This window comes from Dipodomys merriami, unplaced genomic scaffold (assembly GCF_024711535.1).
Source record: "Dipodomys merriami isolate MVZ:Mamm:240054 unplaced genomic scaffold, mDipMer1.0.p SCAF_6, whole genome shotgun sequence".
In the NCBI taxonomy this organism is placed as follows: domain Eukaryota; kingdom Metazoa; phylum Chordata; class Mammalia; order Rodentia; family Heteromyidae; genus Dipodomys; species Dipodomys merriami.
In genome coordinates, this window is record NW_027206179.1 from 54,501,319 (window position 1) to 54,523,882 (window position 22,564).

At 46.7% G+C, this 22,564-nt stretch overlaps 1 protein-coding gene across 2 annotated transcripts; it reads right to left on the bottom strand.

Moving 5' to 3' along the window:
- Window positions 1-2,518: 2,518 nt before the first annotated feature.
- On the bottom strand, window positions 2,519-22,410 carry Slc25a15 (solute carrier family 25 member 15). Of its 2 annotated transcripts, none has more exons than XM_070002904.1 (7): window positions 22,307-22,410; window positions 19,723-19,836; window positions 15,755-16,013; window positions 10,062-10,199; window positions 8,586-8,755; window positions 6,442-6,600; window positions 2,519-5,359 (listed from the first exon to the last, which is right to left on the bottom strand). In XM_070002904.1, the coding sequence occupies exons 2-7, from the start codon at window positions 19,775-19,777 to the stop codon at window positions 5,235-5,237; spliced, it is 906 nt and encodes a 301-aa protein (XP_069859005.1). In that variant the 5' UTR covers window positions 19,778-19,836; window positions 22,307-22,410; the 3' UTR covers window positions 2,519-5,234. The 2 variants fall into 2 exon arrangements, with proteins under 2 accessions (XP_069859005.1, XP_069859006.1); XM_070002905.1 differs by lacking the exon at window positions 22,307-22,410 and adding an exon at window positions 21,851-21,915.
- Between the last annotated feature and the right edge of the window lie 154 nt (window positions 22,411-22,564).

The window sequence follows — 22,564 nt, forward strand, 5'->3', positions numbered from 1 at the left end:
CTGCCCTGCTTCCCCAGATCCCTTGGGGCCTTTTGACCCCAGGCCTGAGGCTGAGCGGACGGCCCTGGGGACCTGACCATAGGCAACCTTTGTCCTGTAGACAAGGGGGCAGCCAGCAATCCGCATCCCTGCACCCCGCCACAATGACTTGATGGCAAGGATAGTCTCAAGGAGCCTGGGTTCCACCTTGTTGGGCCCAGAAGAAGGCCTCATCCTGCTGCCTAGGATGCAGCATTCCTGGGTGGTGGTGGGCATGGCACAGCAAGGTGAGAAGCATGGAGGAGGTTTTCACAGACTGGAGGAGGAGACCACAGGTGGCCTTGGAAGCTAGCCAGCATTTTAGGCTATGGAGCCCGCTGATCCTGGGTCTGGCTTGACTTCCATGTCCCACAGGGGAAACCTCCTACTGCAGCAAAGACAGACCAAGGCCCTAAGGGTCCTGAAAGGTGAGCAGAGCCTGGAGGACTGCAGGTGTAATGGTTGGTGGCTTGGGAGGTTGGGTTGATGCCAGCGGAGAAACAGAAGTGATGACATAGGTGCCCACCAGAAGTTCCCAAAGATTTTCTGGCTGCTTGTAGGCCTGTGCATATAATATGAAGGAGCATCTGTCAGGAGAGGAACTGGACAATCCACATAAACCAAAAGCATGGAATACTTACCCCTCTGATTTTGCCATAGAACTCTACCTTGAGCAAGTATTTTGATGCAACATAATCTAGACTTACAGTGCAGAGCACTCTGAGACACTGGTGGCCAAACCCTTGCTGATTTATATTGTGTGCATATTCTTGAGAAACTCATTAAATAAATTATGTATATATATTCGAAGTAATTTCTTTTGGAGGGGATATTTTCATTATCTTTATGTAGTTGTACAAAGGAGTTGCCATTCACTGAAGCAATTAATATGGTGCATCCTGATTAATGTCAGCCCTTCAACGTTCTTATCCACCCCTCCCTACCCACTCCTCTTAATTCTAGGTAATATATTGCAATTTAACAACGCAGTTTACATGTGTGATGCATCTTGATCTGTGTCACTAAAATCTTTCCCCCCGCTTTGACCCATCTTGTATTTCTCATTTCTCTTGTGTTTTTGTTTGTGCTAGCACTGGGGCTTGAACTCTGGACCTCATTCCAAGCTGGTGCTCTACCATTTGAGCCATGCTTCCATTTGCTGGTTAATTGGAAATAAGAGACTTGAGGACCTGTCTGTCCTGGCTGGCTTTGAGTCTCCAACCTCCAGATGTCAGCCTCCTGAATAGCTAGGATTATAGGCATCAGTCAGCAGTGCCCAGCTTCATGGATGTCTCTCTTGAAAGCATATACTTCACACACTATGTGAACACAGAATACAGAGTAACAGTGGGGACCCATGGAAGCACTATGAAATAGCTTAAAACTTCAATCTAAAAATTGTGATCTTACTAATACCCGCATATATACTCCCATGTTTTTACACAAGTGTTTTTCTTTGCTCTGTTTTACATTTGCCATTTCTGATATCAGAAGACAGATTGCTTGACTGACAACTATTCATACATCAGATTGGCAGGAAGTTTTAAAGCCAGAGGGGAGAGAGATTTTATACTCTTACCCCTCACCTTGACAGCACTCGTGACACAAGAGGCACTTATGACAAACCATCTTTGATTATAGACAGACAAAGGAGGACAAAAGGATTTTGAGAAATAAGAATTAATCTCAGGGGCTGGGAAGGAAGGTGGTGCAGTGGTAGAGTGCTTGCCTTGCATGCATGAGGCCCTGAGTTCTATTCCTCAGCACCACATAAGCAGAAAAAGCCGAAAGTGGCGCTGTGGCTCAAGTGGTAGAGTGCTAGCCTTGAGCTGAAGAGCTGAGGGACAGCGCCCAGGCCCAGAGATCAGGCCCCACAACTGACGCCCCCCCCCACAAAAAAGGGGGGATTAATCTCAATAACTTCTGCTTTTGTGTAACATCAAAGATGAGTTCAACGAAATAGTATCTAGATTTCCTATTTGAAAATCCACCACCTCTGCTCACAACCAACTTCACCTAGGCCTTGGGAACACTGTGAAAGAAAGACACATTTATAAACACTGGCTAAACCTGTGGACACACACAGTCATCATCACTTTCTCTTTAGTACAGATTGAAGTACCTTCACTGGCACACTATTTTAAGGCCATGATTGCCCTCAAAAAAGTTCTGTTTTGGCACTTGGCTACAGCAAGACTGCCTTTGCAACATTACTATTGAAAAATGCTTGTTGCAGTTAAAGCCATCACCTTGAGCATGGCTGATTGTTGGTACTCGTATGGTACTAAAACAAAACTCACTGTAGCCTCGTGTTAGGTAAATAATGATAGAGCACTCAGACATCCTTCAACAAAATATTATAAACAAGTTATATTTTTGTCTGGAATACAGCTCTGAAATGGTACCAATTATAACCAAAGAGTGAAACTGAAACAGATTAAGCAAATACAATAAAAGCAAAAATTCTGACAGGCTTCCCATCCTCACTTGCACTGCTTAAGATAATTAAATCTTTTTTTTTGGGGGGGGAGGGGGTTCTGGTCGTGGGGCCTGAACTCTGGGCCAGGGCACTGTCCCTCAGCTCTTCAGCTCAAGGCTAGTGTTCTACCACTTGAGCCACAGCGCCACTTCCGGCTTTTTTCGTTTTGCTTATGTGGTGCTGGGGAATCGAACCCAGGGCCACATGCATGCAAGGCAAGCGCTCTACCACTGAGCCACCTTCCCAGCCCCAGATAATTAAATCTTTACTGCACGGCCTGTGAAAAGACCTATCGCCAACAGGACTAACGGATTAGCTTCCAGGCACTGAGCAAAGAGACCAAGGACACTCAGTCATTTCTTCCCCGTGGGAGGCCAGTTCTATTTTCTGCCTTTGTCTCAATCCTGGCCTGTTTGGATGAACCACTACTCTGTAGCTATAGAACATTCAGCATGAAGAGAAAATTAAAGTATAAAAATGGTTTTCATCGGGTACCAGTGGCTCATCCTGTAATCCTAGCTATTCAGGTGGTTGACATCTAAAGATAGCCATTTGAAGCCAGTCTGGGCATCAAAGTCCATGACACTCTTTATCTCCAATTCCTCCCCAAAAACCTGGAAGTAGGTAGAGCTGTGGCTCAAGTGGTAAAGTGGTAACCTTGAGCAAAAAAGCTTGGGGACAGAGCCCAGGCTCTTAGATTAAGCTCCAGGACCAGCATACGAAGGAAGGAAGGAAGGAAGGAAGGAAGGAAGGAAGGAAGGAAGGAAGGAAGGAAGGAAGGAAGGAAGGAAGGAAGGAAGGAAGGAAGGAAGGAAGAAAGGAAGGAAGGAAGGAAGGAAGGAAGGGGAAGGAAGGGAGGAAGGAGGGAGGGAGGAAGGGTGTGAAGGAAGGAAGGAAGTTGGTATTCTCAAAAGAACATCTCTGGCTAGAGAACAAAGCACACCCAACATCCTCTTCTCTCCAGGGTGGCGACAGCATGCTTCCCTTACCCTGCTATTCCTGGCACTGTGGCAAAGGGTTGCCAGATCCTGGGTGATAAAAGCAAGCTTGAGACTGGAGATTTTCCCCATTCTTACATTCTAACACAGACAGACACAGCAAGGACATAGTAACATGGTTGGCACACTTGCTTTGGCTTCCCAGGCAGCATTAAGAACGCATATTACTGAGAGCATGCTACTGGTCTTGGAGCACCACAGAGCAATGAGGCTAAGTTTCTCAGTGAGAATGACCTCTTTTTTAAAAAAAATTTTTTTTTAATTTTGTTGTAAAGATTCTGTACAGAGAAGTTACAGTTACATGAGTAACGTAATGAGCACATTTCTTGTCGACCATTGTTACCCCCAAGAATGGCCTCCTCTACCACATGGCTGAAGAACTGCCCACCCCAGGTCCATGAGGATCAGAAGGACCATGGGGTTTGTTTGCTTTGTTTCCTTTTTATGTGGAACATACATAATCAGCTCGCTTGATAAAACTGCATTTTTTGTGTTCTAATGCTCTATAAAGTCATATCTCCTCTACAGGCACCATTAAAATTCATGAGCAACCTGTCACACTAACAAAGAAGGCTCCAGCACTGAAGTGAGGCTTCTTCAAGAACTTGTGGATTCAGAGGCAAACTTTAGAATGGGTCAGTCGAGACTCCACAGCCTCTACTCATTGGGGAGTATAAGCTCTCAGCCCTTCCTGGCTCTGTTGGAGAAGACTTTCACCCACTGAGTTCTACCACTCAATCACTAAACACAAAGACAAGGCTTCTCTTAGCTTTGGCATTCTCTGTTTCCTGGATCCGCTTCAGACTGGTGGCAGGATGGTCTAAAGGAAATCACAGCGTTCAAAGGCCCAAAGAACACCCCGGAATCCACCTGGATCCAGATGGCTGGAGACCACATGGGTCTTTCTCAAAGCACCGCCCATCTATTCCCAGTTCCTCTTCTTCAATTAGTAGCCCAGGGCAGGGAAGCTCTTTGGGAAGCTGGTGAGGGCCATGCTGCTTTCCAAAGGTCAGCAAAACTGGACCACACTCTGCAGTCCAGTCAAGACTGCAGACTACATTCAGAACCCTTCTAGAAAATGAATGGCACTATTTTAAGAGTACTGCATCTGGGCAAAAATGTAGGATGCCTACCCTAAAATTTCATCAAGAATCTAGAAGCCATACAAATGTGCAGATACAGTCTCTTAAAAATCTAGATATTTTAGTTCTCAAGTTCCATTATAAAATCTTTAACTTCTTAGTACACAGGTTCAGGACACTTAAAAAAACAAAAAATACACTTACATCTAAAACAGATGCTGTAATCACTTATAACTACTTTTGTGAAAAATGGTCACCTGTGGGGTTTCTGCTATTTCTATTTGCAATGAAACACTGAGCAAATGGTGTTTCTGTCAGTACATAACTACACAAACTGCATGTGTACATTATGTAGCTTTATGCAGAAATCACACCTTAGCAGAAGTATATTTGACCTTTCAAGTTAAGTGTATAATTTCATCAAGGACAACAAAAGTAGCAAGTTTTCTCTTGTAGTACAATCATGGGCACAAGTTATATTATGTAAAATAGAGGCTCTGCCATAAAGTTTTAAGATGTAGGGTACAAGAAGGGAGGTGATGAGCAAAATCTTCCATAAATGAAATTAATTAGACATTGTTACCATACTCCATGAAACCCTGAATGAACAGTAGTTCTTAAATGCCTGTGCTTGGATCCAGAACCCACCAGGACACTTCAGTAGGCTTCCAACTGGCTCATCATCAACTTCCTGCTGTATTCATAGGCCAAAAATAGTGAACCATTGGCAGGGAATGCTCGAATCATAGTAGGTTTCAATCCAGAATATAAGGCTGTTATTCCTAGGAGACAAAATGGTGATCAAAGACTGTGACAATCCCCTTCTTAGGGATAGTCATATGCTATAAAACCCAACAAGTGAAGAAAGAATTTATTTCCAGGTATCCCTAAGGAAAATAGTCAAAACAAGACAAGGATCAGGCTTTCTCACAAAGGTGGTTCATGCTAGGGGCAAAACAGATTATTTCCATGCCTGGCTAACTCCTGGGAAATGGATGGCGCAACACGAAGGCCTGCTATGGCCAAAAGGAGGTAACTGGAGCCATAGGTGACAGCAAGAGCACCAACAGTGAAGGCTTTGAGGATGATTGGATAAGGGAAGCATGTGTACTTTATAAAACTATAAAGTGTCATGCAAACTTAAGGAAGTTGAGGTTACTAGTATTAAATAGAGTTTGTGTGCTATAGGGGACATGAATTAAACAATTCATGTGTGTGTCTGTGTCTGTGTATGCCAATACTAAGGCTTGAACCCAGGGCCTGGTTGCTATCCCTGAGCTTTTGTGCTCAAAGCTAGCATTCTATCAACTACAGTTCCACTTTCAGCCCTTTGCTAGTTAATTGGACATAGTCTCGAGCTTTCCTGCCCAGGCTGGCTTTGAACTACACTCCTCAGATATCAGCCTCTTAAGTAGCTAGGATTACAGGTGTGAACCACCAGTGCTCAACTTAACCCAAGTTTTAAAATATATAATGGTTGCTAGAACAGGTTTTCACAGATTCCATGGAGTTGGTTACTATACAAGTTAACACTTAAAGTCATTATTCTCCTGCCTAACTCTAAAAGTTGCCCCCAAGTCACTTCAGAAGCTGCTTGCTTATTTCTGACTTCAGAAATGTCATCACTAAGGATGTTGTATTTCTGTAAAGCCCTTATTCATCCTCTTACACATCATCTTTGCATAGATCTATACTAACTTCAAACCATAGGAAGACCACATCCTCAACAATCCTTTTAGGCTATTTAGAACAAAAGATCATGCCAGGCCCCTGCCTTGGTATTAGGGGTTAGTTGACAGGACAACAACAAAAGAACCAATTAACTGGGTGTACCTAATCTGTTTCTGCACTCAGCACAACTCACCTTCGGTTTTCAAAACACTAAGAAAGGTTCCAACAAACCCTGCCTGCTTTCCAGACATGGAAAGGACTTGAATTCTAGATTTGATACAATCCACTGGGTAGACAGCAAGCCATAGGCAAATTCCACCAATTCCGCCACTTAGCATCAAAGGCACAGGGCCTAGAGGAGAAAAATAGCAAATAAGAGTTGATCTTCAGTGTCATTTTCAGAGATCAGTGGAGCAGTGGTACAGGCAGAGAACAGTAATGCTGGAGGATACAATTCTTTAAGAAAACTCTTGGAGGACACAAGGTTCCATGTGGTCATTGGGTCTGTCCTTGGCCTCACTAGGACAGGAAACCTTAGCAAGGCTTGTGTTAGGCTGGGGTCACAAGTAGTGTGGCCACACCTCTGGTCCTATCCTCAGTGGGGGCTGGCCCACCTAGAACAGCAGGTCTCATCGATGGGCGATGAGAAGACAGGCCTCTGCAGCCAAGTCCATGTATTTTTTAACTTTCTCACCCTTATTTTCATATTTGATTTTGCTTTGTTTTGGGGAGCTGGTCCTGGGGCTTGAACTCAGGACCTGGGCACTGTTCCTTGCGATTTTTTTTTTCTCTCAAGGCTAGCACTCTACCACTTGAGCCACAGAGCCACTTGTAGCTTTTTTTTTCTGAGTAGTTAATGAAGATAAGAGTCCCAAAGACTTTCATGCTGGCTTTGGACTGTAATCCTCAGATCTCAGCCTCTTGAGTAGCTAGGATTACAAGTGTCAGCAACAAATACCCAACTCCTCTTGTGACTGTATCTTAATACCCAACAACTCCATTTTTTTTTTCATTTAAGAAAGTATCTTGGGCTGGGAAGGTGGCTCAGTGGTAGAGCGCTTGCCTTGCATGCATGAGGCCCTGGGTTCGATTCCTCAGCACCACATAAGCAAAAAAGAAAAAAACTGGAAGTGGCGCTGTGGCTCAAATGGTAGAGCGCTAGCCTTGAGCTGAAGAGCTGAGGGACAGTGTCCAGGCCCAGAGTTCAGGCCCCACGACCGGACAAAAGATAACCAAAAAAACAAAAAAAAGAAAGTATTTTACTAAATACATTAGTTTAGTGTAGGAGCCTGACTAACCACAGTTTATATTAATTCACTGAAATGAGATGCTTAAGAAAAACCAACTCACAAATGCAGCAGATACTCACTAGACACTATGTTGTAAACAAACTGTACAACTTGTAGGTGGGAATGGAGGGAAAAACAGCAAGGGAAGCTGTGACATTGTCCAAAAAGAAACATATCTTTACTTATTGTAACTGTAACCTCTCTGTACAGCACCTTTATAACAATATAAATCGTTTATAAAGAAAAACATGTTAATTTTTGACACATAGTGTCAAGCACACAGTTGTGCCCAGCAGTTTAATAGGATAAGTTAGAACTCTTCACTGTGCTCTTCACTGCTACCAAGACATTGCCAAGCTTGATTTGATTAGTGGGAGGTGTGTGTGTGTGTGTGTGTGTGTGTGTGCGTGCGTGCGTGCGTGCGTGCGTGCGTGCGTGCGTGCGTGCGTGCGTGTGTGTGTGTACACACTGAGGCTTGAACTCAAGGCCTTCACTTCTGCTTGGCGTTTTTGCTCATGGTTAAGGTGTTAGTGGGAGGTGTGTGTGTGTGTACACACTGGGGCTTGAACTCAAGGCCTTCACTTCTGCTTGGCGTTTTTGCTCATGGTTAAGGTGTTAGTGGGAGGTGTGTGTGTGTGTACACACTGGGGCTTGAACTCAAGGCCTTCACTTCTGCTTGGCTTTTTTGCTCATGGTTAAGGTGTTACCATTTGATCCATGCCTCCAGTTCCACTACCAAGATTCATTTACAGGCTTTTTCAATCATCATACTGATTTCCACATGGAGAAAATAATCTCTGCATTTATTCTTCCTTAAAAGAACACACTGTTGAAACAGTCTGGGAGACACTGATTCAGTTCCTGTCCTGAGGAAAGTCATGCCCCTTAGGAGAGGGTCCTCGTAGTCACCTACTGTTGGGAAGGCTTCTGGCATCAAAAGCCTTCGTGGGGATCACAAAGGCGTGCACAGATCAGATGACTGCAGAAACCACACCCCCAGGAAGCAGAGATCATCAGACCAAAATTCTGTCAATGCACACATAGTTACCTAATTCATCTTTTGATCTTCCCGATGCAAAACCTGACCGGCTTAGTTCATAACCACCAAAGAAGAAGAAATAGCCTGGTACTTCTCGAAGTAGAGTGCTTGAAAGGCCATGGTAGAAGCCCAAGGGACCATCTTTCTTAAGGATGCTCTTCACCACAGACCAAACTGTACTGGGAGGGACACCGTGAGAAAGAGTTAGGACAGGCAAGCCCTAAGCCGACAAAAATGAGCACAACCAAACATCTTCTTTCTGAGAGCTAGCTCCCAAGAGCTCCATCAGACATTCCCTGTTGGCCAGACCCATCCACTACTTCCTTTCCTTGTGCAACGTGCAAAAGTAATCTACCTTGCACAGTTAGTCTGCCATCCACACACATCTTCTGTACACTGTTATACCCCAAGCACAAAAGCAATACTTCTTTTTTGTTTGTTTGTTTGGTCCAGTTGTGGGGCCTGACTCTGGGCCTGGGTGCTGTCCCTCAGCTCTTCAGCTCAAGGCTAGCGCTCTACCACTTGAGCCACAGCGCCACTTCTGGCTTTTTCTGCTTATGTGGTGCTGAGGAATCAAACCCAGGGCCTCAGGCATGCAAGACAAGTGCTCTACCACTGAGCCACCTTCCCAGCCCCGCAATACTTCTTTACAAGGTATTCATCTGCCTAAATACACTGGACATAATCATTAACTATCTTTAAATTATTGTAAACAATTTTCAGGGCACATGAGGATAGTCTTTTCATTGCTATTGATTTTCTGCTACTTAATCTGGGTACTGGTTATATTCATGACTTTACTTCATGGATGTTTATAGAACCCAGAATACATGCATGTATTTACACTACTGTGTGCTATAGTTCAACAACAGAAAGTTCTCAAGCCTTACAGGCTTGAGCTTCCAGACAAGAAATAATAGATTCAAGTTGGTTGGAATGAACTGAAAGCTGAAGAAAATAGGGCACTGAAAGGAGCAGACAGATCGCTGAAATTGGTCAACCTGCCAACAGAAATAATGAGTGTGTGCAGAGCCTGAGCCCTTTGTGGTACATTTGGAGGGCTGCAGAGGATGGGAAGGCTCTATTAGGATCTCAAGGATTAGCATGAACACTCATGTGAAACCTGAGAATGGGCATTCACAGTCCAAATCAGAACAAAAGCAAGCTCAGCTCTCAGATCTGGTTCAAAGCTGCTTGCTAGGTCCCCTCCCAAATATGGATGAAGATCAAGCCTTTTGCACCCGAGACAAAAGCAAATTATTCAGCTTCTAGTTTCGCCATTTCTTCCTAAGGCCTCCTACAGGGTGGGTGGTGGGATCAATACTTTCAGGAAACTATCCTCTGACGATTAGGGGAAAGTATACTGGAAAACAGCATTTGGGAGTAGATAAACCCAATTTTGACAACACTATATAAAATGAAACATCACTCCATACACTGAGGCAAGAGAGACCAAGCATCAGGGCCTCAACATTCAGTGCTTACTTCTGGCTTTTGGCTATCTTTCCCGATGTCTCCATCTCAAACATGGTCTGGAGCCGGCACTTCACGAGTTCTGTAGGGCAGAGCACCAAGGCAGCAAAGGCAGAGGCAAAGGACCCGGCGGCCGCATTCTGCAGATCACTGAAAGCAGAGAAGACAGATGGCCATCAGGTCCCTCCTGCAGCTCTCATCTTATAGGAAGGGAGACTTGCACATGTTGTCCCATCCAGAGATCCATGACTCTGTGAGATGACAATATCCCAGTCTCCACATGAGGACAGGATGCTTAGAGATGCCATAAATAACATGCTAAACTCACACAGCTACTTAGTGGTAGTGCTAGAAGTCAAACCCAGGTCTGCCCTATAACTATCCATGTTGAGTTTGTTCATATGTGTGTGTGTGTGTGTTGTGTTTATCAGTGCTAACACCAGAGCCCAGGCTCTTGTGCATGCTGGCCAGGAGTTCTAGCACACAGCCATAAACTAGAGGCTTATTCCTGCTCCCAAACTCATATATTGAAAAGCTTCAGTTCTTGTGTGATATAGTTGGAGAACAGGTCCTTGAGAGCCAATCAGGGCTTAGATTAGGTCATAAGCGTGGGAGAGTCATCGTGGGATTTGTGTCCTTATAAGAAGGGACCAGAAGCCAGGCACTGGTGGCTTACACCTGTAATTCTAGCTACTCAGGAGGCTGAGATCTGAGGATTTCATGGTTCAAAGCCAGCCCAGGCAGGAAAGTCCATGAGACTCTTATCTCCGATAAACCACTAGAAAACCAGAAGTGGCACTATGGCTCAAGCGGTAGAGCACTAGCCTTGAGCTAAAGAGCTGAGGGACAGCACCCAGGCCCAGAGTTCAAACCCCATGACTAACCAGGAGGACATAGTCCAAGGCATGTCTATAAAACCAGAAGCAAGCCTTTGCCAGACATCAAGTCTGTGAATATCTTGATTTTAGACTCCCCAGCCTTGAGAATTATGAGAAATGATTGTTACTCAAGCTGCCCAATTTTTAGTATTTTGTTTTAACAGTGATGCATGAAGCCAAAAGACCACAGAAAACACATGGAGGGGGAAAATACTACCCGTAGTCCCATTACCCAAAACATTGCTAACACTTCAGTGTATATGCCACTAAACCATAAATAAAGTTCTGAGGCTATCCCTTCCTACCCAAATCCAAGGTGATGTAAACCAACCCAATGATGAAAGCCCAGTATCAATTTAACTAGAATTTTTTACACTGCAAAAAGACTTTTTAATTCAGTGGACAGCCTCCTGCTATGGCTTGAGTGTGTCTCCAAAAGGCCCACAGGCTGGAGGTCCAACCTGCACTGTGAAGCAACGAGGCTGGGACCTTCGCGGGAGGGGGTGGTACCATGGAAGGTGGTTGCATGGCTGGGAGCACTGACACCCTCAGAAGGGATTCATTTGGCTCTCACAGGATTCTAGTTAGTCCTCACATGATTTTTATCAACAGAGCTAGCCTCGTCTCTGAATCTCTGACTTTCTGTCATGCCATGTAATCTTTCCCTCTCATACACTCACCAGGACACCATACACCACGTCCTGATGACAGAGCTTGCCACACTCTCAAATCTCAAGAACTGAGAGCCAAGTAAAGCTCTTTTCTTTATACATTACCCTGAACACCCAGATCTCCTCTTATAATAACATAAAATAGAGGAAAACAGCTCGCCACAAAGGAAGCAAGAGAGGGGAGAGTGGGGCCTCAGAGGTGGGTAGAGCCAGTACACCTCTGCACACGCAGTGGTTTTACATGGAAGAGCCAAGCTAGCAATCGGAAGGAGATCCTAACAGGATAAATGCACACAAATAACAAAACCAGAAGCATTCTCCTCCTCTCATACGGCCTATAACACCATCTACATACACCAGCAGCAGGGTTGTGAAACTAGAATCTAGTATGAGTTCAAGAAAAAGGAGGAAATGTCTGAACAGTTCTTGAATCAGTGTTACCTGCAGCTCTGCTAGCACTAGAAGGTAGGAAAGTTTGAATTGGTTCCCCTGCTAACCCATTAAGCATTAGCCTCCTGCTGTTTCAGAAACCCTCCCAGATGGCCAAAAGCCCTGAGAATCCTTAATAATGTTTCTCCAAACAGCAAGCAAAAATACAAACCAACCTACCACACTCAATGCCCTGAAGTTTGGCCAGGGTGAATGTTCATGTGAAATCAAAGCTTGCCTAAAGGGCAGATCTGAGTTCTGATTTCCTGAGGTCTTGCCTTTGCCTCATACCTGCAAGTGATTGCAGATGGTGTGGGAGCTGCTGTGGACACACTGGGTGTCAGAAGTGCTGGCTGGGAGTGGGGCTTGCTTTTAGGAGGTGGCCACTGCTTGCGGTGGAGACTTCCGCACACCTCAGAGTCAAGATCAGACAAAGGAGAGCCAGCCAGGGACACAAGTGTCTATGACACACAGGCTTCAGGTGTAGAGAAACTTGTGTGCTGCTCAATCCACTCCTTCCTCCTCACATCTCTCCTTAGCTTGATTGTGAAAAAAACAACAAAGCTTAAAATGGTTTTTGCTGTCTTTCCGGCCTGCAAATCCGTCTTTGATGTTACTCTGGGACGCTGTCAAGCTGCTGACAGGTAACCATCAGTTGGGGTCATTATGAAGCATTTGCCAAGTTTTCTGGAACAAAGGCGCCAGTCAATAAATGTGGGAGTAGATCCAGTCTCCAATGCCTGGTGGCTCAGGTGTCTGAACACACACAGGACACCTTATTAGAGTGCAGGAATAGCGCCAAGTCAGATTGGCCATGGACTTTATCTTTCTAACAAATACTTTCACCTACCAGTGTAGAAAGGAGGCACATGGGCCTTGTGAGTCCTATGTGTTGTCTAAGTGTATAGAACTGGAACTGAAAGCGCACAGATATAGGATGGGTTTTGTAAGAGTCCACTGTATGATCGATCTGCTCAACAAAAAGCATGACCTGAATGCTCTGGCTGCGTAAGACCCTACCCGGTCAGAAATCATGCTCAAACCAGGAACAGGCAAATATTTACAATGTGACTGCAGACGTCCACAGCAGGCTCTTGCAGTAGATCCCTTCTCAGTGCTTCATGAGTTACAGAGCCCTGACTTGACCTAACAAAGGAGACTGGTGGGAGGGGCTCAGAACACATGGGCTAAGTCCCCATCTGTAAGGCAAGACAGCTTGGTCAAGACTCGAGGTACCACTTTCCCAATAGTTACAGGCAACTGCTATTCTTTGGCTGAGGACAGGAAAGGTGTCCAAGCTCAGAGAAGATTCTAGCATTGTGTTAGACTATGCCAAACAGGCTGGTGTCCTTATGGGAGAACTTAGCTGGAAGATCTCTTGAGACCTAAATGTCATTTGTTCTATTTGAAATAAACATCTTCAGTGCCCCAGAGGAGAGACACAATAAATCATTCCCGAACCTTTCTCACAGACCCTGGCTCATGCTTCTGGAGACAGTCTGGGGAAAAGGAGCTGGAAGGCTTTGTGTCGTTCATTCATTCATCTTCTACCAGAAGTCCAGAAGTGCGCTGTTCTCACCCTGGTCTCCGCAGGGGGGTGGGCAGGGCGGGGGGAATAGGGGAACAGGGAGGCCCTTCCCTCACAGCTTTATCCCCATCAGAAGGCAAAATCACAGTCTTGTCCCATGGCCGGGGGCAGGGTGGGGGTGCAGCCTTGTTCCATGGGATGTGTAGGGTTCTTCCCCCAGAACCTCACACAGGTGCCCATCCCAATCCCTGGCTTCTCTCCTGTGTACTTCACCAGGAGGCTGAGGGAGAACAAGAATCCAGGCCCCTCAGGCAGAATGTCCCCCCTGAGCTGGAGAGAAGGCTGAGGCTACTTATCACTCTGCGTCTGTTCAGTCTCCCCTGTGACGCACTGTGGTCTCCCGTCTTCTCTCCTGGTTTGCCCCCACTTCTGCCTCTGCTTCATGTCTCCCTCTTGCCCACTCTGTGTTGGAGGCTGTATGTAGGATCAGTGCTCAGTCTTCCTCTCTCCTCCACCATCTCCTAGGACCATCCCATCCATTAAAGCCAAGTTCCATCAATCATGAAAGAATCGTGGTCTATGAAAAGGGCCTGGTTGACCCCCCCCTAGCATCACCAGAAAACATGTCTGTCCACAAGGAACCATCCTTAATCTGATGGGTTACAAGTTGCATTGGCCTTCCAATTCCTATTGGGACAACCAACAAGACTGCCTTTTGCAGGCACAGAGCAGATGTATTCATTGTAAATCATTTCAAATAAATTGATGTTACTAGAGCTGTGGTTTATGCAGTCGAATGTCAGCTTTGAGAACAAAAAAAGAAAACAGGGGCTGAGAATGTAGCTTAGGGGTAGAGTGCTTACCTAGCATGCATGAAACCCTGGGTTCAACTCCTTAGTACCACATACACAGAAAAAAGCCAGAAGTAGCACTGTGGCTTAAGTCGTAGAGTAAAAGAAGCTCAGAGACAGTGCCCTGAGTTTCAAGCCCCAGGACTGGAAAAAAAAGAAAGGAAGAGAAGAGAAGAGGAGAGAAGAGGAGAGGGGAGGGGAGAGGAGGGGAGGGGAGGAAGGAAGAGGGGAGGGGAGGAGAGGCAAGGCGGGGAGGAAAAACAAAAGAACAAAACAACAAAAAACCAGTGTGCGGCCCTGAGTTCTAGCCCCAATACTAGAACATAAAAAAAAAAAAAATCAGTGTTCAAAGGAAGATGGCTATCCATCCCAATGGTTTCCAAATTCTCTATATACATGGCATAATAAATACCTTAAGGAAGACCACACAAATATTGGAGCGAAACTCAGTCCCAGTTTCCAACCCTTGCTCATGTTTCATGTTTTCTCTTCAAATCCACTTGGCCCAGGCAACTTCTTCCAACACTCTGAATTTTAATAATGGAGGGGAGCCTAAAATGCTTCCACAATTTTAGTCCAGCACTTATGTGCATATGAAAAGCATGCTTGCCAGGGGCCAGTGGGGTTGAGATCTGAAGATCTCAGTTTGAAGCCAGCCCAGGCAGGAAAAATCCATCTGACTCTCTCTTTTTTTTTTTTTGGCCATTCATAGGGCCTAAACTCTGGGCCTGGGCGCTGTCCCTCAGCTCTTCAGCTCAAGGCTAGCACTCTACCACTTGAGCCATAGCACCACTTCTGGCTTTTTCTGCTTATGTAGTGCTGAGGAATTGGTCCCAGGGCCTCATGCATTCGAAGCAAGCAATCTACCACTGAGCCACCTTCCCAGCCCCCCATCAGACTCTTATCTGGAAGTAGAGCTGTAGCTCAAACTGTGGTGTGTTAGCCTTGAGCACAAAAGCTCAAGGACAGTGTCTAGGCCCCAGAGTTCAAGCCCTAGGACCAGAAGGAAGAAAGCAAGAAAGCAAAAGTGTATGTGTGTATGTGTGTGTGTGTGTGTGTGTGTGAGAGAGAGAGAGAGAGAGAGAGAGAGAGAGAGAGAGAGAGAGAGAGAGAGAAGTAAGCAAGCATCTTTTTGAAGAGATGGAACTATTCAGTGGCTCCTTTTGATGGTGGGCAGTGGTCAGGCCTCCTTTGCTCAATGCATGAATAGTGTGTGACATCAGAATCACAGAGACAGTTGTTTGGAAAAAGGAAACTTTCTTCCCAGTATGTGTCATTAAAACTGTGACCATGCAGGAGCACTAGTTTAAAAACAAAACCAACAACAGAACACCAGTGCCCAACTCACCTCAGCTTCGCCTGCCTGTCCAATCCAACCACTTTCCGCACCACCTGCTGGCAGAAGCCATAGCACATGAAGAGCACCGAGTTCTCGGCTATGTTGGCGATCAGCGCCGGGCTGGTGCCCTTGTAGAAACCACGGAGGCCCACCTGGGAGTAGGTCTTCAGGCAGCAGTCAGTGAGGCCCCGATACAGGTCAGGGAACGTCTGCATCTTCACCTTCATTGTGTCAAAGGGCTGTCCGGTCAGTACACATGCTGTTCCCCCTGGAAGCAGGACAATTCTGAAGCATGAGTCTGCAGCTTTCTCGTGATCCATGGGCATGAAGGACATGTGGCCAGTCCCAGAGGCTTATCTTTTTCCCTTCTTTCTGGCTACTTTTCTCCCCAAACCTTCTAGCTGATTCCAGTAAATAACTTCCTACTGTGCCCAGTCCTAGAAGCTCCCATTTGCAGGGAGGACCTGTGTTCTACAGTCCCAGCCTCAGGCTACCAAGGGGTGGCAATCCCAGGGACCATGAGGTCCTAGGCAGGGGATATACCTTGGAACCTCTGTCTCTCCTCCATGCCCACCTCATAGGGTAGCACTAAAGTTAGCAGTGGCAGGACTTGGCACACGCCTCCCACCCAAGTGGTTACAACCGTGTGGCTAATGTCTGGGAGTGACAGGAGCCACACACAGGGTGAGGGAGAAACTCCCTGACCTCATGCCTGCTCACCTGGCCTGCAATCAGAAAAGCAACTGTGGTTCAGGCACCAGGTAAAGGGAGGGGCCTGGCTACTTCATCCCACAGAGAACAGAGCTGACCCCTGCCGGAAACCTCTTTAACTTGAACGCTTAACGGTTAATATTCTGCAGCATTCAGAGCTGGTCAGACTAAGATTTACTCAACAGGATTGAGAAGTACCTACAATGAGCAGAATAAACCCTTCCTTCCTTAAGTAGGTTTGCTCAAGTATTTGTCACAGTGACAGAAAGTCCAACTAACACAGTAGCATTCAGATTGTTAATCTTCAACACAAGCAACAAATCAAATCACAAAGCACTGAAGCCATCTGTCAGCAGGGGCATCATGAGTAGAAGAAAGGATAGCTCACAGGGCGGTCAGACGGGGGAACTTCAAAATACCCAACCAATAACAGCCCAGCTCAAAGGGGCAGTGGAACATACAGTTCTTAAGACAGTCCCGTCACAAAGTTTTTGAAAGCCAGGCACTGGTGGCCAATTCCTGCAATCCTAGCTACTCAGGAGGCTGAGATCTAAGGATTACAGTTTGACGCCAGCTCAGGCAGAAGAGTCCATGATACTCTAAAGAGTGCCATCCTTGCACAAAAAAGCTAAGGGACAGCGCCCAAGCTCTGAGTTCAAGCCCCATTTATGGGCACACACACACCCAAAAGGATTTTTTTTTAGTTGTTTTCCATTTAGACATTTAAGAGGATAAGTTTCAATGACTCAAAATACCCCATCTCCCAACTATGGGACCTAAGAAGGCACAGTACACAGTGGCCAGATAGCTGCTCTGCTACAACACTGGAATTGTTAAACTACTGGCTCTTAAAGTACTACCCAGACTTGTTTCAGGTCATTCACTTTTGAGGATCCCTGATATCTCGTTTCAATAACTACCCAACTATCTGCTTTAAATTCCCCTTTTTAGCTTCCCAGGATCCTGTCCTAGAACTTCTGCAGCAAGCAGACAGGGACAATGACAACTTCTTGGCACTTTGGAAGACGTAAACTGGATAGAAAAACCTGCCTGGCAGGAGATCTTTGTTTAAATTTTAAAACACACTCCCCTCCCCGCCAACACACACACCAAAAAAAAAAAAAAAAGACACAGTTCCAAAGCCAGACACCAGTGCTCACATCTGTAATTCTAGCGACTTAGGAGGCTGAGATCTGAGAATCACAGTTCAAAACCAGCTTGGGCAAGAAAGTCCGTGAGACTCTCATCTCCAAAGAAAAAGCCAGAAGTGGCATTGTGGCTCAAGCACTAGAGTGCTAACCTTGAGCACAAAGAGGCTCAGGGACAGTGGCCAGGCCCTAAGTTCAAGCCTCAGGACCGATCCCACCCTCCCCTCCCCCCAAAAAAAGTAGGACTGCTGCTTCCTTTTTTAGGTCATCCACACTAGGATGAAAGCCCTTTGTCACTAGTGAGGAATGAGTTGCTATGCCTGCCAGGAGCTTGTCCTAGGCAGGGGCAAATCTGTGTTGCTGAGCTCAGGAAAGAAATACCTTCCCCAGAGGCTGCAGGAATACAAAGTATCAATATGTAGAAGGTCTGAAACATGGTATTACCATTGTTAAATATATATATACCAGGCTTAACTCAAGGTAAATATGTTACAATTTACATTTAAAACGGATTTTACTTATGATATACAAATACCTGAATGAATAGAAACAGAAAAAGGTATAAGCCTTATAAGTTGATCACAACAGATAGATCTTCCACTGACAGAAGGACATAAAATGCCCCAAGTTGGAAATCTCTTCCGTGTTATAAGCACTCCCACTACAGAGATGAGAATTGTACCCAGAACATTCCCCAGACGCTACTAGGAAGCCAGAGGAGGGTGGGAAATTGTGCCATTCTCCCAGTGTCCTCAAGGGTAGCAATGGGGAAGGGGAGAGATGGTTCCCAGGGTGCCTGGGGAATTACAGTTCTCCTCCATAAAGTGTAGGGGTCTGCCCAAAAGGTACATAGTCGACTAGAGCCCTCTGGGTGCAACGTAGCCAGCTGTCAGGCCTGCTCACTGGTCTGGAACAGCTGCCTATGGTCTCTAATCTGGAGAGCTATGCTTCCCTGGGATCTTTATAGTATCCGAAATATGCTGTCTGAAGCTTTCTCACTAGCCTACTTTGGCCAACCTTTGGTTCATGGAAAAAACTTTGCTCTTCTCTGAACAAGGATTTTTTTTTTTAATACAACTGGGCAAAGGACAGTTTGAGAGATGGTGCCCACCCTTCTTCCCCTACTCCCCCCTCCCCCATCACACTTGGTTTGCTGAGCCAGGAAGTACCATTTGGATAAGAGAGCATTGAGCAACAAACACACCCTTTGCCCCTGAGGTAAAAGAAGACTCTAATAAAACAAAATGACATGGGAGACAACCCAGTTTTGCCCCAGACTCAACTTCCCACTGTGCCTGCATCTTAAAAGTGATCATTCTAAACTGTTGGCTGCACGTGGCTAGTGCTGGCTTCAGTCTGCCCTTGGGCTCAGGCTCTAAAGGTCAGCCTGAGTAGCTCAGTAAGTCCCAACAAGATCTATTACCTCTTCTTTTCTTTTCTGACTGTAAGACAAGTGGAGGATCAGTCTTCCTTCTAAAGGGGACCCTCTTTCCTTCCCAGCACCACTAAAGGCAGGGCTACTAAGAGGTGGCCCACTGTTATTTTTTTTGTTTTGTTTTGTTTTGTTTTGTTTGGGGGGGGGGGGGTCCGGTCGTGGGGCCTGAACTCTGGGCCTGGGCACTGTCCCTCAGCAATTCAGCTCAAGGCTAGCGCTCTACCACTTGAGCCACAGTGCCACTTCCGGCTTTTTTCTTTTTGCTTATATGGTGCTGAGGAATTGAACTCAGGGCCTCATGCATGCAAGGCAAGCGCTCTACCACTGAGCCACCTTCCCAGCCCCCCACTGTTATTTTTGTATGACAAAGGATCTGAAGACTGTCAAGTTTAGGGTAGAAGTCCAGTGTCACTGCATATCTTAGCCAGGTGGCAGTAAACATGACTTCATCTCTGAGCCATTTTCCAGTAGTTCTCTTTACCCTGACTGCTGCAAGTTTTAATGTAACAGATATTATTCTACCTATTGTCATGTTCTGAACAATTTCAAATTGCCATTAAGTGGATTCATTCCAAGGGTATGGGGTATCACCTGACAGGACAACAGGAATGCTCTTAAACCACTTTCTTTCAGTCCCACTGAGAAGCCTGAAGAACAAAGAGGGCAGTTTGCTCTGGGATTACCTGCAGCTCCTGCGGTGAGGTCAATGGCAGCTTGGATGGCAGGATTGGACTTCATGGTGCCACTGGCATTTGCGGGAGACAACTTTCTGGAACTCAGGACAGGCACCGATATTCCTGGGAGGAGGCAAGAGCCTATCATTAGCCCAATCTCTACAGCACACATTTTCTGTGCTTGTTGCACAATTACTGCACCTGAATTTCTGGGGACTGAGTAGAAGGCTCCTAAGGAATTGGACTTGGGGTATCAATGTAGCTGAGTGATGTACTGCTCCATAAAAAGTTCACACCCCCCAGCTCAAAAATAAAATCCTTCCCTGAATTTCATTGCTTCAGCCCTCACCGGTAATTTGACAAACCTTTAGGAAAACCTTACAAATGAATACCAGGTAAGAAGGCCACCACAGACATCCCAAACCACAACAGACTAGTTTTTCAGAGCCTGAAAATAGCAGCCTGTGCTGGGAGCCCCATAAGTTTGGAGAAGTGCATGCAAGAAGTCTTGACCCCTGGGGTCAAAACCCCTGCAGAGTCACTCAAACCTATTGAAAGTGCCTGCTCTATGAGCAAAGTGACCACTTCAGTTGGGGGTCCTCACCTACACAAAGTGAATTAGAGAACAGACAAAAACCACACACACACACACACACACACACACACACACACACACACACACACACACACACACACACACACACACACACACACACACACACACACACACACACACACACACACACACACACACACACACACACACACACACACACACACACACACACACACACACCCCAAAAACAAAACACATGGGACTGATATATCATGCATTCTCAGAGCAAGACCCTTCATCCACCCCAGCTTTTCCCAGCAGTAAACAAGCAGGTTCACCAGTGGTCAGGGTACAAAGCCAATTCTGATTCAGCAGGCCTCAGGTGGGACCAGGAAGCTACCAGGCTTAAGTTTCCAAGGTGAGGTTGATAATGCAGGCCCTCCAACCACACTTGAAGCATTAACACCTGGGTCATTAAGTTCTCCATTTGTTTGAGAATCACCTGGGGACACTTTTTCAGTGTTTCCTAGGCTTCTCTCCAGTTGAGTCTTGATTTGGTATTTTTGAGTTGTAGCCCACAGAGTTTGGGAAAGCTATTATAAACTATTCTCTAAAGTTAGACAAAAATCAACTACTGGTGAGACATGAACTTCATAAATACTGAATCGAAAGAAAAATAGGCAATGTTTTAACACATAGGATTAAAATAACCAATTCAGCAACCAATTTTATGCAGTTTTCATTCAAACAATGGAGTGATTTCTAAGTAAATAACAAGGGACAAATTTCATTCCCTATCTTATTGCAAACTTTGGCACAGATCAGAGATGAAGGGCAAGGTCCTTTCAAACACATTGTCCTAAATAGAAAATAATGCTAGCCAAGGTTTTCAGTCACTTTTTGCACTTTGCCAATGAACAAACTCCAAAATGGAGACCAGTTTTTTTTTTCCAAAGGAATGCAACCCGTAGGTGGAAGGAAGGAGGAAAGAGAGGAGGAGGGAGAGAGCAACAGAGAAACAGGGAGACAGAGAGAAACCGAGAGACAGAGAGAGAGAAATTATTAACTTGGCAAGTTTTTAAGTCTTTCAAACCTGTACGTTCAAATGCATACCTAATTCCAGGGTTTACCAAGCTGGCCAAAAAACAAACCCAAAACATTCAACCCTGCATTTTGGCGGGGAGGGGGGAGAGAAAAGGAGGCAAATACACAGACAAGACCATCTAACGTGGGTCCTTAGATAAACCTCTAAGAATGATAAGTATAGAAAACGGCCACAGATACTAAACAGACAAACTCAGAAGTCGTGCAAAATGACACGAGAGCCGGGCATTGCGGTGGCTTGGAAAAGACGCGGGGCTTGCGGGACCCAAGAGCTGGTGGTCAGCATGAATCTAAACCAGTGTGTGCGCTTGCTGTAAGAATGGAGACACTGAATCTCTTCGGCGAGCCGTGGCCTGACTTTTCAAACCACCCCAGGGTCCGACTCGGTGGACACGAACACCACAGCTAAGCCCAATTCCCTCCTCGGTCCTGGGGGAAGCAAATTTCTCAGGTGGTAGAAGCGCAGGCGGCCCATACTTTTCCACTTAGGACAATCGCAGCTGGACGGCGCTGGCCCATCGCCTTGGGAGCCCTTCGGCCGGACGCAGAGATCTGGGGGTGCAATCCTGCCCAAGCAGTCCGACCAGGCGCGACTCCCGGTAGCCGACCAACTCTCCGCCCGCCGTCGCTGCCCGCACGCGACCCTGCCGCCGCCCGCTGCCCGCGCGCCGCCCATTCATAAGCCCGGCCGGGCGCCTGGCCAGGCGCAGGACTCGGGGCAGAGGGCAACGTGGTCCAAAAGGGAGGCTCTGCATGAAGGAGGCCCAGGAGCTCCAGGGGCTCCGGCGAGACCCTGCCAGCGCCATTGGCTGCGCACGGGTCCCCTGGCACGCGTGGTGCCGGTCGTCTCCCGGGCCACCCGGGAAGGTCAGGCCGCCCAGCTCCGGAGCCCGTCCCGCGCCCGTCCTCCCTCCTCGCGCGCGCCCCGCTCACCGCCACGTCGGCGTGGCCGTGCTCTGCACGGGCTGTGCCGCCTGCTCCACGATCCTGGGACTCCGCGGCCCGCGCGGCCCCCTTAACACGGTCAGCCACGGCCGGCCCTCGGCTCCGCCCCGCGGTTCCGGGACGCCCCTCGGGGCGGGGATTGGAGGCGCGAGCCCGCACGGCCCAGCGCACTCCCGGGAAGCGGAAGTCGGCGGGGACCCGCGCGGCCGCGGCGGACCGGAGTTCCTGAGCTGGGGATGCTCGCTA

What these genes read in the sequence shown, in the direction of transcription:
- Slc25a15 (XM_070002904.1), bottom strand. Translation starts at nt 19,777, where the DNA reads ATGAAGTCCAATCCTGCCATCCAAGCTGCCATTGACCTCACCGCAGGA. An exon ending in CCTCACCGCAGGAGCTGCAG is followed by an intron (nt 16,014 to 19,722) that starts GTAATCCCAGAG and finishes TCCTGCTTCCAG; the next exon opens with GGGGAACAGCATGTGTACTG. An exon ending in AAGATCAAAAGATGAATTAG is followed by an intron (nt 6,601 to 8,585) that starts GTAACTATGTGT and finishes TTTCTCCTCTAG; the next exon opens with GCCCTGTGCCTTTGATGCTA.